Source organism: Elaeis guineensis, chromosome 4, assembly GCF_000442705.2.
Source record: "Elaeis guineensis isolate ETL-2024a chromosome 4, EG11, whole genome shotgun sequence".
NCBI classification, from domain to species: Eukaryota; Viridiplantae; Streptophyta; class Magnoliopsida; order Arecales; family Arecaceae; genus Elaeis; species Elaeis guineensis.
The window spans coordinates 53,728,995-53,744,331 of NC_025996.2; the positions used below are offsets into that span (position 1 = coordinate 53,728,995).

The 15,337-nt window shown below is 35.2% G+C and overlaps 1 protein-coding gene across 1 annotated transcript; it reads right to left on the minus strand.

The window, feature by feature from the left end:
* Positions 1 to 3,391: 3,391 nt before the first annotated feature.
* LOC105042831 (ABC transporter G family member 11) lies at positions 3,392 to 9,179 on the minus strand. The gene is given in 12 exon segments (XM_010920171.4): positions 3,392 to 3,984; positions 4,064 to 4,171; positions 5,456 to 5,728; positions 5,818 to 5,904; positions 6,315 to 6,509; positions 6,607 to 6,735; positions 6,848 to 6,970; positions 7,059 to 7,105; positions 7,108 to 7,229; positions 7,640 to 7,799; positions 7,802 to 7,928; positions 8,326 to 9,179. Coding segments are annotated over 12 exon segments (2,127 nt in total). The 5' UTR covers positions 8,728 to 9,179; the 3' UTR covers positions 3,392 to 3,630.
* Between the last annotated feature and the right edge of the window lie 6,158 nt (positions 9,180 to 15,337).

Consider the following 15,337-nt stretch of genomic DNA (forward strand, 5'->3'; position numbering starts at 1 on the left):
ATACTCATAAGTAACCCTTTCATTTGACGTGCACGATTCCATGGGGATGAGTGGTTTGTCCACATGAAAAGCCAAATCCAAATTCATACCTCAAGAATTAGGAGAATCTTATCCTTCCAATCAGATTAATTATCACCCACAACATTGTAATATAAAAAGAATTATTAAGAAAAGTAGTAGTAAAAATAACAGTAATAACCAAAGATAAACACACATCAATGATACGAAATATAAACTTAATTTGAATTAACCAATTATTAAATTTAATAGTAAATGCTCAATCTTCATATGGGAAAAGATTGCAAGCATGCATAAAATATACTTAATCATTTAATCTCGTTTTTGATATTTTATCTAGAATCCATATCCATCTCGGATGTTAATTGGGTTAGATAAAATCTGCCCTATTTGATTCTGGTATCCGATGGGTCGGCTAAAATTATTATCCTATCAAGATCATATGTGATTCATCTAAATACCAAACAATAAGCCTAGAAGAAGGCTTTGATACCACAATATGAGAGAATATCATCAGTAAATAATTTTATGCAGCACTAATATTGGTGCTGGGTACCTCTGGCCATCTGTGTTCAAGCATTTGATCAAAGCCTTTCTACAAGGATGGTTTAAGAATAAGAAGTCTTCTAATCTATACCTTCATAAAAGCCATAAAACCAATGGGATATCATATACTTAAAATAGGCTAGGCTGGAGAAACCATTATCAAACAACCAACACCTTATCAGTTTCCTTCCATCAAGAAAACAACCTTAGCCATAACTAGAGATAATAAGTAGCTAGTTATCTACGACCTGAAATTATTCAACAACTAAACCATATGTATGTGGGTCATATTACGCCTTATAATGGATGTCTAACAACTACATGCTATGAGAGTCTCTGTATGATGAATTATGGAGGTCCCACAAGAAGCAGAAAGGAGGATCTGAATGCAGAAAGTGCTATCTTACATTAAAGAAGGATCTTAATGAAAATCTCTCGGCATATTATCAGACAAATCCCTTGATGGAACCATATTAAGGATCAGAACTGCAAGGATAACGCACCTGTTAATGGACAAAACGTCCATTGATGGACGGAAGATAAGGTTTCTCAGGATATCAGTTCATTTAGCAGATTAACGATATCTTCTATATGGGTTATGTGCAACTGGCCAGTGGTGACCGGCTCCACTGCTTGACCAAAACTTCGTCCACAGTTTGGAGGACTCAAACTGCAGTGCATTGTTATGGGCCAATTCTGCAGTGTGCCAATTCCACCCTGTATCATTTTACTATATTAGTGTAGAAAGAAATAAAATCTCTATCTTACAAAGATAGGGATAACAAAGAGCTGTTCTCATGCAATGCATGTCAAATATGAACTTCCTCTAGCCTCGCTTTGTGAAGAATTGACAATAGAAGTGTGAAGAGAACTTATGCCTGCTACCCTGCAAAGCTCTTAATTTTTCTCAGCTGGTAATCAATAACCAGGTATTAACAGCAGAGAACCTTAAGAAGAGGCATTGGATGGTGCACTGGTCGTACAACCCATGTGTTGTGCATGCAAAGTGATGAGTTCACTGAACATGTGCTGCTGCTCTGCCCATATGCTTAGTTTATATGGAGGCATTTTGTTCAGATCTTAAACCTTAGGACTAGTTTGGAAGCATGATAAGAAATGGTACAAGTTGTTCTTATCCATGATGGGATTGGGTGTAATTAATTCCAGGATAAGATCGGATAAAATTGGACATTTTTTTTATTTGGTTGCTCAGATGAGCAATTTTCTTCCCTTATCTCAATGACAAGACATTAACAGCAGAAGCCCCTAAAACAGGAAGTGGACAGTACATTGGTCCTACAGCGTATATGTTGTGCATGCTGCACGAGGAGTTTATTGTCTACGGCTGCTTTGACCACATGCTCAGTTCATATGGAGTTATTTTGGTTCTTATGGTCATTTCCTTCTCTCTCCCTTCTTGCTTCCTTCCTGTTTCTCCATACATTTCATTATCTTAGTGAATTCAGTTGAGTCTTGCTCAACTTTCTCTCCATTTCTTCTTAGTGAATTCAGTTGAGTCTTGCTCAACTCTCTCTCTCTCTCTCTCTCTCTCTCTCTCTCAATCTAGAGAAGAACCTTATTGTTGGTAGGTGAAGGTTGCGGTCCAGAAGCCTTAGATAAGCACAGTACAATAAAGCTACTCAACTGTCCAGATGTTTGACCTGAGATTATAGAAGGACAAATGTCTCAGATAAGGGGACTTTCCCTGGCTATGGAAATCGGAATGGTTATATCCCCCAATATATTTGATTAGTGATCAGAATCAAAATCGAAATCAAAATGGGATTTGAAAATTAGAAGAGAGTAAGGATTGGATTTTAGGAGATAGGAGCATTCTCCTTCTCCTCTGAAATAGGAATGAAAATAAAACTCCCTCCAATCAAATGGCTGGAATTGGAGTCTCTCATTCTCTTTCCTATTCCAGAGTCCAACTTCCCCCTAACCAAATATGCCCTGGGAGTTAAGACCCCAAAGAGCCATAGAGCCACAATGAGAAAAGTATCAGCAGATTTCTGGCATTTCACCCTGTCGGTGGGTCGAACAGCCAAAATTCAAGCCCATGAAGCTCCAATGCATTAACTCCCATGTGACTCATTTATATGGTTTCAGCTTACACCACCTTCAATTGTTTTTACCAACTATGGCTTGAAAAAGAATGCTGCACATGTCTCTCTTTATATCCTCTGCACCTCCCCTCATGCACATCTTCAAAGAAAATTGGTGTAATTTTCTTTTAGCTCCGCGAGAAGGCTAGATATGAAGGCCTTCTACTTACCATGAAGAAAATCCCCACTAGTACTGGTTTCAACTGGTATTAGCTGAGCAAGTCATTGTGTTATTTGGGATCAGCAAAGACTTGATTGGTTGAGCATAACCAAGAACATTTTGAAACAACAGTTTTTTAGTATTATGCATTCATAGCCTACTTCTGTTTCTCATCATGCTTTCTTTCATCTTTTCTCATCCTGATAACCCCTGGCAACCTCATTCTTCCTCGGACCCTTTCATTTTCTAGCTGCCACCAGCTAAAGAAAGATCAGTACTGCATATTAGAGGGTAAAGGTAGGAACTCATCTTATGTTCATAAAACACCCCTCTGATGGGGTGCCTTCTTTTCTTTTTAGAGGGAAATGTGAGGCTCGAGGGAAAGTAAAATCCCCTTATAGCTTCAAAGGAACATACCTTTGTGGAATTCTTGTGACCTCTACATGAGTAACATTGCCATAAGCTAGAGCTATATAAGGAAAATGAACATGTCTCACTTACAATCAACAGCACCTTCAGTTTTATCTATTTATTCTACAATGTCAACAAAATTTGAAAGAAGTTTTAATACTGGCAGAACTATGAAAGCAATTGAACTATAAACTTAGATGACAGTTACCTCTCATAGAGGTTGAACATCAATTTGCTCCAGCAATCTCTCTCTCTCTCTCTATAATGTGCTATATATAAGCGCAAAATAAACTTTAATCACACCATGGACATGCATGTATGGTGTTTGGTTAGAATGAAACAACATTAAGTATCACATATATCCTCTTCTGAAATTTAAATTACGTTTCTTTAACTTGTTCCGGTGGAACTTGCTTCTGCTTCAACTACGTAGGCCCTGAGTGAAGGTGTCCTGTTGGCAAGATCCGCAGAAGCATGCTTGTTACTGTTTTTCTTGTGTTGAAGCCGCCTTCTTGCAACGTAGCCTCTAATCCATGGAGTCACATCTTCACTTACCTTGATCATGATAAAGAACAAGATTCGGTACATGGCAATCATGCTGAAGAGAACTAACAAGTCCCACCATTTTGATCGGTTCACATCGATCTGGAAAACATTCTCAAGTATGTACTCTCCAGGAATCTTTGGGAGGTCAGGTGACTGGTTATCAAATATAAGACCTCTCAGATCATTTTGGTATTGACCCTGTTAGATGGACATACAGTTATGATTACATTAATAGAAGGATGAATAGATGCTTTTGTTCTATGGATTCTCATTTTACCTGCAGTGCCCAGTAATGGAAGCTGATGTAAGACATCGGGTATCGCCAAAAGGGTTTTGGAATGTCATTTGGGAGTCTAAAATACCCAGATACCAGCATGAATATTCCCTGTTCAATGTTGCAAGTGTAAGAATTTTCAACCAAGTCATACTGATTAATTTCAGAAGTAAAATAACTACTTCAATTCATAGAGGCAAATTTAGATGCATGACTAGTCTGTAGATTACAGATTGAAACTTTTTTCCTTTCTTTTTTAAAAGAAGGGAGCCTCATCATTCATTCCTAAAAAAAAAAACTATTGTTTCACAATTATGGCAAGATTTGGAAGAAGACTGATAATTATATTGGAATTGTATATCAAATTTATTGGGAGATTATTGAAAAGAAATTGAAAGAAAATCGGGAGAAAAATCAAATAAATTCACTGTTGGTCTCCATCAATTTTTTTTCTTTTTTAAATTTAGAAAAAAAAATACTCACTTGATATGTTACATATAATTTCTCAATATCACTTGTTGCTTGGTACTTACCATGTTTCATTCCGAATTGAGATAATAAGAAACAACACTTCATTAGAGGTATTCCAACAGAATCCACTGTTCAGATCCTATTCAACTTCCCTTGAAAATGTTGATTCTTTATTCAGTTTCAGAAGCTCAATTTTTTTCTAAAAAAAGACTCTTGAGTATCTTTTCAAATTTTGAGATCAATGTACATAGTTCTGATAATTAAGGATTCAAACTCATTCAAAGTTAATAGAAAAGTAGATGTAGCCTCATCAACTTATCATGAGCCTATGTTTGAAAGTGATGGCTTCGAATTTATATGTTGCCTGATCTCATCAGCCTGATTGGAATGACATGAAATCATCAAAATAATGAAAAATTAGTATTTGGGAACCTTTAAACATTGAACTTGCAGGCTTGGTTAGACTTTGTGTTATTATTGAGGCATTTACACTACTGCTTTCTTGTATGCTGCTTGATCATGACAGGATTATCTTGGATATCATGATTAGAGATGGATTCATCATCAACTAGCAGAGTTTTCGTATGATGTTCCATGTAATTCCTCATCTCAGGAGACTCTGCTATTGCCCAAATTCAGGAAGTCTTTTATTCATATATAGATCATTACTAAATTTTGACACCATGAAAGACTCAATCAAGAAATTGATGTTATTCTTTATGACTTAAAAAGTTCTATACCATGATAAATCTTTCAATTTCCAGAATTCTATAATCACTTCTGAAATTCTCAGTGTTTGTTGATGAGATTACTAATGATCAGCAACATGTTTATTTCTTTTACCTTTTTTGGAGTCAATCATACTATACATCAAGGGAACGAGAAAGAAAAAACAAATTATATGATAGTTCAGATGTTGCTTACCTGAATTCCAGCACCTATGATGATTCCCATGAGGAAATTGGGAACTACACTGGCTATGGCCATCATCAAGCTCTCAACGACAGTGACACTAGCATAGAGGCACAAGACGAAGAACAGGTAATGCATGAAACCTGGGTGAAGGCGTACCATAAAATAGCATATGGTTCCCGAGGCAAAGGTTATCAAGATTAGAAATGGCATCGCCGAAAGTGTATTGCTAATGACAAAAGCTGACACACCATAGTGTCCATTGAGCCGTTCTCTTTGAAAAACCTGCAGGAAGAGACAATCCAAATTATTCATTCAGATTTACACCGATATTAATATTTAAATTGAATGACACCATAAGAACTGGAACAGACCTTCATATCTTCCACGAACGAAGGGAATCCTCCAATAGACATAAATGTGACGAAGCCAAAAACAAAAGAAGCACATGCACCCCTAGCCTGCATTAGAACAATTAGGAGTTAGATGATTATGTAGTTGCTGATGGCAGCACAAAGTGTTTTCTAGCCATCTCAACTCAAAACAGAAGTTTTCCATCCATTCAATAGTTAGGTTGCTTGCACTGGAAAGGGTTACTCTTTCAGTTGGTGGGAATTTTCCCATTTCTTGCATAATTTCAAAATGTACAATATAATCTAGCTTTTGAATTGGCCTTGGTCCACAACTGTAATAGCTTTTTAGCCGGTATTCAGATGGCATGTAATGTTTAGTATTGACACTTTTGAACTCCTTTTCAAGTTCTCATAACCGTAAAGACCTTTGGTTATTAGAAAGTGGGTACAAAGAACAGAAATGAGTCAATGGAAGTGAGCACAAGTATCTAATAATTGTAAAAAGGTGGACAGAATACCAGAATGGAGCTGTAGCTGGTTCCAACATTCAAGTAAATGGTTCCTATGCAAATGGTCACAACAAGGTAAATCACAAGCCTCAACCAATAATAACCAAAATCCCTAGACATGTTCATGAATGAGCGCTTGGTTAAAGTGAAAGCCTGCATGAAGAAGCTAGCCTGACTGCCTCCTGAATCCAACACCATTCCTTTCTGCATAAAATTTGCATCAGCATTTAGTCCTCTTTACCGGTTTTGTTTACCTAAAAGATAAAACAGGATAAAAGAGATTGCATAATATGATACATACAACTCGGGCAATTTCATCCACTTTCTCTGCTGCTGCATAATAATATTGGGAATGACTGTAAAGTTCTGTTAGCCTTCGGATAGCTTCTGTTGTAGTTATTTTCTCTAGTGGATCATCACTTCTCTCAAACTGGAAAAAAAAAAAAAAAAAAAAAAAAAAGGAAACCAAAGATCACTGAACTTTAGTCTTGAATATTAAAATAAAGACCATAAATTGCATTACATATCATAAGCCCTCATACCTTAGTTTTCATCGATCCCTTTAGAGTAGCTTTCACCTTATCAAAGTCTGCGTTTATGCACCTTAGGAAATGATCTGAAGGATTTCTTAGAGATGGACAAGGGAATCCGGCTTGGGCAAAGTACTACGAACAAGCAAAAGGTAAGAGCTCTTGATCAAACTATTAGATAATCAAAATTCTCTCTTTTCTCTTTAAGGCTCCAAACACTTACCTCACATGCCTCTGAAGCCTGCCCAAAGTAAACAGTTTTTCCCCCGAGAGCAGGAACAAGCGATCGAATAACTCAAAAACTTCACTGCTTGGTTGGTGAATTGAGGCTATGACTGTCCTTCCACCTCTTGATAGACCGCGCAGAGTTTGTGTAACAAAGAAAGCTGAAGCACTGCACAATAGAGCACTTAATACTTACCACAAATCCACAACAACATTTCTGCTTACATGAAAGAGAAATGGCTGCGTAAATTCATATGCTAAAACAGATAAATGACAATGCTCTGTATCATGCCAATCTCAATTAAGAGAAAAAACAAAAGGCTATTAGATAGATCAGATGAAACCTCTTAGGATCCCTGAATAGAAATCAGTCCATTTTCACCAAAGTGATAAATAAGCTAAAGACAATCGAAGGTCTACGTTATGGTTAAATTTGTCGAAACGACAAAGGAGCGGTCGATTCAATTGTAAGAACAAGAGCAAAAAGACGAATAATCTTGTTAGGCCCTCTCCATTCTTTCTGAAAGAACAAACAGAAGCAACAAATGGTAATTCACAAGCATGCAATTCAGACTGTACCTATCAAGACCGCTCGTGGGCTCGTCGAGGAAGAGCAGTCTGGGTCTCATGAGGATCTCAAGGGCAATGCTGACCCTCCTCTTCTCCCCTCCACTTACACCACGCAGATGCCAGTTACCGATCGCAGTGTTAGCACAATCTTGGAGCCCCATTTCAACTATGTGCCCTCCACCAAAGCTCTTTTCTCCTCCTGTGGCATCTTATCAGGAAGCCGGAGGCTCGCGGAGTATGATATTGTCTCCCTCACTGTTAAAGTACCGATTAAGTTGTCATCTTGGGTAACATATGCCTGAGATAGAAGAGAAAGAACACCACACCATGAAATGATGAATAAAAATGGAACTCTGAATATTCTCCAATATATAATGAAAATAAGAAAAGAACGCAACTAGATTTGTCTGAACAATACAGAAAAGACATATTAATTCTTCAGAAGTATCTTTATTTTTCCCACTACCAACCAAATTAAAATTAATAATTGAAGAAGGTCAGTTCGAAAAAAGCCTTAAAAGAGCAACTAAGTCTTTAAGTAAAGACAGAAACCAAAGGCTAATCCAGATTCCAAATCTTATTAGAAGCAATTAGCTAGCCCAATAACCAAAGAAGAAAAAAGTTTTACTAAAACCTCCAAAACCTCAGACTGAAGAATAGATTTGGTAGAAAGAAAATGGACTGAAAAGGCTGACCGCAGTCCCAAAAGACATCTTCGTCTTCCTGCCATTGAGGAGGATAGTTCCAGAGAGGAAAGCATTAGTGGCAAGACGACTAGAGAGTGCGTCGAGGAGCGTCGACTTCCCGGACCCCGACGGGCCCATCAGGGCTGTAATAGTCCCCGGCTCGGCGTACCCGGTGAGCCCCTCCAAGACCTTCTGTGTCTCTCCATTGGCCAAAGTCACTGTCACCGTTAAGTCTTTCCAGGTGAGCCTCGCCGACACGTCGCCGATGAATTCTGTATCAGTCTTCTCCTTCCACAGAGTCTCACTCAGTGGGCTGAGCCCCGCCACCACAATTCCATTCCCCACCGGCTTGTTCGACTCTATCTCCAACATCACCTGCCCTGCCGAGCTCCTCATCTCCCCTTCCTTCATGTTGTTACTGAGTAAGAAGGGAAGATATGATGCGAACTTAGGAAAAAAAAAAAATGTGTGTGTTTTTAGATTGTGCGCTTATGCTTGGAAGCAAGGAAGGCTGAAGGTGTGAGGAGTTGGAGACAAATGAGGAAGTGGGAGATATAAAGAAGAAGAAATGCCCATGTAGTTTAATGGATGGGATAGGAGTAGTTAAGACAGAGGAGAACAAAAGAGATGGGAGGAAGTTGGGAGGGAAAAGGAAATGAGAAACGTATGGAGATGGAGAGAAAAATATGGATGGGTGGGTGCTGTTTGACCAGATGGGAACTAAGAAGGCATGCAGAAGTAGCCTCTCTGGGTTGGCTTTTGGTGTGACTTTTTAAAGGGAAGAAGATCACAGCTGCTTCACCTCCCTCTGTATTCCTTCTTCTCTCCCTCAACAATTCTATGAAGAATGTGATAACCAACAGCCTGAGGTCAGAGGCTTGTTAAATTAGTGGGGGGAAGATGATGTCCAAATCACTGTTGTTATTACAGTGATGCCATTAGCTATCTCTTAGGTTCTGATGGATAGATTTATTCATAAATGTGGGCTGGTGGATGTTGGTGGTGCAATTAATGCAACAGCAGATTCAGTCCCACCTCCATATCCTAAATGCTGTCATTCTAAACAAGAAGCAGTCTGTAACTTAAAAGAAACCCATATTTCAACTCATATTGATACTTGATATGGAAATCAACCTTACGACATGGTAGGAATCCAATTTTCTTTCTGGGAGACATTTAGAGGACTTCTTTGTTGGCTGAAGGTGATCACTCTCCTTTAAATCCTACAATCTGTGTGCTTCCCAATGAACACGTGGAATGTATTTGTCACATCTTGGTCAAAGTCTTCAAAATCATTTTGGATTTTTCCTTATTGAAATTCTTTGTTATGTGAATAGAGAATTAGATATCAAGATAAGCTTTGTATGCCACTGAAAGTTGTATTCATTACACTATAAACAATGCAAACAGGATTGCTCCGCAGGAGTTTTGCATGGTGATAAGGTGAACCATGCCCTCATGAATGCATTATTTTTGTTTATAAGCATCCTCTTGCTTGTCTCTTTAAGAAGAAGAGATAAAAGAAGCATATCAGGCAAAGGTGAGTATGGATACATCAAGGAACAAAAAAATAACACATTTATTTTTATTAGTTGATGGGATCGCAAACATCCAGCAAACTCTTCTTTGTACGAGTAAAATTAAATGTATATAACATTATTACTTTAATTTATTTACTGAGAACTACATGCTTAGCACATTTTATATTGGTGAAATTTTGTACAGCAATAACAACATGCGCTTGAATTATATAACAATTAAACAATGTCACAAGCTAAAAACAATCCTATGCTAATAAGCATTTGTTTGTGATTAGGTGCTGTTTGTTTTAATTATGATTGCATATAGTGATGACTTGCTCTAAATATTATATATAATTAGTGCTTTACATATTATGTGATGTTGATTGTTCCACATCGAATTTTCAGATGGTGAAAAGGATGGTAAAAGATGCAAAATCAAAATCTAATATCTTTTTCCTTTGATAAGAAAATCTATTGTATGGAAATGACACTATATATATCCATTAAATATGTTACTCTACAGATATTTATCGTAAACTATACCTCATTGTTACAACATTCTTACCACCATTCTAGAAAATATTGTAATTTTTATTTTCGGATGAAAGAAAGTAATATAAAGAAAGAACAGTTATAAAGAAACATTTTAAAGCTTAAATATATCAAAACTATTTTAAAACTGAAAAAATTAAACTATGTAGCAGCAGCAAATTTTAGCCATTATAATGGAATATAACAGCATATAATAATGGTGTAATAGACTTACTAATTTGAGGAAAAAACTATTAACTCTATTATTTCATTATATTATCTTATAATGGCTAAAATTAGCTCTATTTTCTCAAAATTAAAAGAGTTACTAATTTGTTGTGTTAAAACATAAATCAAAGTTGTACTTCAATAATAACAGTATTCAAAACTACATTATAATTTTTTATCAATGTTAATACCATGAGGTTATTCTCAAAAAATGAAATAAAAATAAAATAGTGACTATTAAATTTCTTTTAAAAAAATCATAGTACAAAACAGTTTTGCAGAAATTTGTAACTTTGGAAGGAATGTGATGCACTGTCTATCTGGGGACTCAAAATCCACCAAAATTTGTAACTTCCATTAACTTGTCTAAAGGTCATTTTACATCCAGATCTATTTAATGGATGCTGTAATTAGAAACAATAGCAACCGCATTTCTGACTTCAGCTGCCCCAGTTTATGGCCATACTTTCGCTGTTTAATCTGAATTCAGTTTTGTACTGTAGAAGTCCATGTAGCTGTACTTTGCATTGCTTCTTGTTTTCGGCATTTATTTTCATCTAAAACAAATAATAAATGAAATTTCTGTGGGTCTTGCGTCAAAAAAAAAAAAAATTTCTGTGGGTCTGCCCAACCCACAACCACCTTTCCTAGCCTCACACAAAATGCACCTCAAATCTGTCAAGGGAGCAGCCTAAGCAAACCAAACACCATCCTCTAATAATATTACTGAATTTTAGCTTTGTTTGGAGCCTGCAAAGAAAGGATTGGGTACAGATTATCCACAGGCATTGTCTACATTATCTAAAGCAAATCAAACTTGATGTCGATATTGACATAATAAAAGGGACATGAATTAAATTTTCAGAAAAATTTAAGGCTGGCCCCAAGGGTTTTTAAGGCTGGTCCCAAGGGTATGACACCTAAATTTAGGTTTTTTGGTCAGGTTGGACTAGGTTCAAATCGGAACTCTACCAATAATTTTGGGACCAGATTCAAGCTCATTTAAGCATAAAAATTTTAGTCCCTACTGGGACCCAAGGGCTTAAAATCTCTACCAAGGCTATTTAGTATTCTTCCTTTTCCTTCTTGGCCAGGCCTTCAAGTAGCTTGCCTAGCCTGGCCCATTAACATTGCTAGCAAATTAATGATGTATTAATGATGATGATATCACATAAAAATAAAGGTGGTTAATGAAATATTTTGTTGTAAAATGGGTGGTATATTTTTGAAGAAAAGTATATGGGACTAAGGGAGCTATAGTGACAATTATATAAATCAAGACAATCTATTCTGTATAACCACATCTTTAGAAACTTCTTGTATATTTAAGATTTGCTGTAATTTTGACATATACATAGGAGGTATGCCCCTCTAGTACCCGAAGATCTATCAACCCTTCCACCCATCCTACTTCACACACACACACACACACAGAGAGAGAGAGAGAGAGAGGAAAGCCTCTCAATGCATTTCATTTGTGAAATGAAAAGAAACTGGTAGAACATATGTATTGAAATTATGTCTTGAATTAAAATCAAAGATCATTGAAGAATCTCAAGTTCTAAACCAATTTATTTGGAGCTGGTGGGGTCTAATGCATTTCATTTAAGTTTTGAAGTGAATAAAAGCTGGAGCAATATATCTTTTGAGTTATACCTTCAACTGAAAGCAGAGATCATTGAAGAATTCAAAGTTCTAATCCACTAGTTTCTGTGGAGCAAGTGGGGCCCGCAAAGTCCGATGGTTCTGAACTCCCTTCAAAATTATGACATTTATCTTATGAGATAGTCTGTGTCTGAACCACAACTGAACGCCTCTGCAGACTTGACCAACGGACTACTTCGCAACTACACCGTCTTTAAATATATACCTAAGTTACAACTCACAACCCACCTCATTAAGATCCGGTACCAGAAATATGTGGTTCATTCTTTGGCCTTAAACAATATCTTTCACTAAGGTTAGAACCTATACCATATATAATTATGCTTGATACTTCAATTCTTTGCCAGCACTTGCTGATGTCAGACATCAATTTGTTTTAAACAAATGTTTAAGTAACACAAAAGAGCCACTCAAAAAGTCAGTCACTTAGACTCGCTCTTTTAAATGTAGGACACCAATTAATCATAAGGCTCGTTTGGTTAGAGTATATCATATTAAAAATAATTTGATGATTTTTGAAAATCATATATCTAGAAATATGAGTATAAAAAAAAATAATTTTTTTCATATTTGGTTGCTAAAATTTATTTTAAAAAAAAACATTGAAAAAGGACTACTATGTCCTGTTCGAAATAATTTTATATGAAAATATTTATCCAATTGCCAGCAATACTCTTCAAAAAATAATTTAAGTAATAAGTTTTCTTTCAATCCATTTGATGGCCATTTATGACCACTTGTACAAATGTTGTCAATATTTTCTCTTTCAAACATTGAAGTATATTTATATAAGTTAATAAATATTTTGAAATTAATTATAAATAAATTTAAAAATATATTTTTATTATAAATAAATTTTAGTATGCTATGGTATAAAAAAATATATTAGTTATTACTAAATCTATGCTAGATTTATTCATAATTAATAAATATTTATTAACTATTTACTAAAAATTAATATTTATTGATAAATGTACTAATATATTATTACTTATAAATATTAATAATTAATATATTTATTATATATTAATATAATCATATAATTAAAATTAATTTAATATATAATTGTTATTATATTAATATTATATAAGTAAGGATATTTTTGTTAAAAAATAATGATTTTAGATTATCTCCATTCGACAATCCAGTATGAAGAAGCGAATACCTCCTAGTGGTATTTATTTTATTTTCTCTTTCAAGAAAAATAAATATGAATCTATCATTTGTTTGACATATTTTTCATCTAGATTTTTTATCAAATATGGTGATCTAATATGAAAATTATTTTTTATGCCAGATTATCCCAACCAAACATTCTGTTGGGAAAATTTTAAATAAGTCAGAAAAATTACTAAAAGAAGTGACTTTGCTGACATGGTGTATAGCATTGCTCCCATCTTATTCGCAGCATTTTGTTTTTGGTAGTATCTTATTTGCAGCATTTACTCTGCCACTAAATGCAGCAAACTGCTTGATTGGTGCAAGGCGCCTGAATGCCTTTTTTTTTTTTTTTTTTGTTTTTTCCCCCTTTGACCAACTGTTTTGAGTTATTGTAGCATTGCCCGTGCTCACGAGGGAGCTTTTCTTTGACACGTTAGCTGGCACAATCTCAACAAAAAATGAATCCAAAACAATGTGATGCGGTCGAAGAAAGAGAGAGAGTGTAATTTGGGTTTCTAAAAAAGTGGGTGAGTTTCTACAAAAGTGGGTGCAGGTAGCCGCAAATGTATTATTTGAGAAAGTAGAAAGTATTACACGTAGGCTTCTATCAGCCTCGGTCTTTGTCCTTGGGTCACAACTTATACGGGGAACTTTGAGGGGTAGATATTGTAGATCCTGGCGAAAAGAAGAAGCGAAAATCTAGATCTTCTAGCATCTTCTCAATCATATTTTTATTTTTTTTTTTATAGAAGTATTTTTTCAAATAATATTATCAAATAGTTATATTTTATTTTATTTTTCACTTTAAAAGTCACAAAATATTTTTAAAACAATACTAAACATACTCTGGTAGCAAATTAAATTGTTATATATTGTGTGGTCCTCATATATACTGTGTAGCTATATTTACATACCCTAGTAGCTACATATATATTAATTGAGTTGTTTCTATTTTGGTTAGTCTTCAAGTTGTCTATATCATCAATAGACATACCTCCCTTCTTTGTCTCCGGCCAATGGCAAAATGATTAATATTTTATACCACTAGCTTCCATCGATATTATACATACAGGTATGCATGCATACAATACATGCAAGCATATCCACCCACCTTATGTAAATTTTATAGTGTTAATAAAAGTTACCCCTTTTTTCTTGAGTTTGACAATGAGGATCCATGTCAAGAACTTGAACCATTGAATGTGATCTATTGAATTTAAACTACTTATATATAAGAAAAAATCATATGATTTAGGGACTCTTAAAATATACATTAAGTGGTTGATTTTTGACTACTTGATACATAGGTTGGATTTTCAAATAAATAATTTTTTAGTGTGTAAGTAGTTTAGAAGTAATAGATCATATACTTTGGCTCGGATCATCAATATGTGACTCTTATCTTTCAATTCAAAAAAGTGTATCTCGATAAAAGTTACACTAAGATAGTTTGAACATCATATGTATATTTGTTTTTTATATTTTTATTTATTTTAATTTTGTAGTTAAGCATCTTTTTCAATTTAGCATATTGTTCAATTTTTGCAATTGGATATGGATATTTTATAAAATGTTATGATGCTAGCTTGTTATTAACCAATATCCAATTTTGCTATTAACATGCCCTGTGAAAATGATGTGAATTTTTTTTTAAAAATAATATAAAAAATAATAGCTAGAGACAGAAAGGGAGACCTACCAAATGGAGAGCTATCAGACGGAGAGAGAAGCAAGCCAGAGATAAGAGTTGGCATGCATCCATACCTTCAACCTGCTGTTGAGCCTTGGGAAAGCTACCTCCAGATGCAAACTGATTTGGGCTACTTCACCATGAACTATGTATCTTTGTCCTCCTCATCATCTTCCTTAGTCTCTTCTAGCATGTTGTCTCCCTCATCATCTTTCTAGCTTCT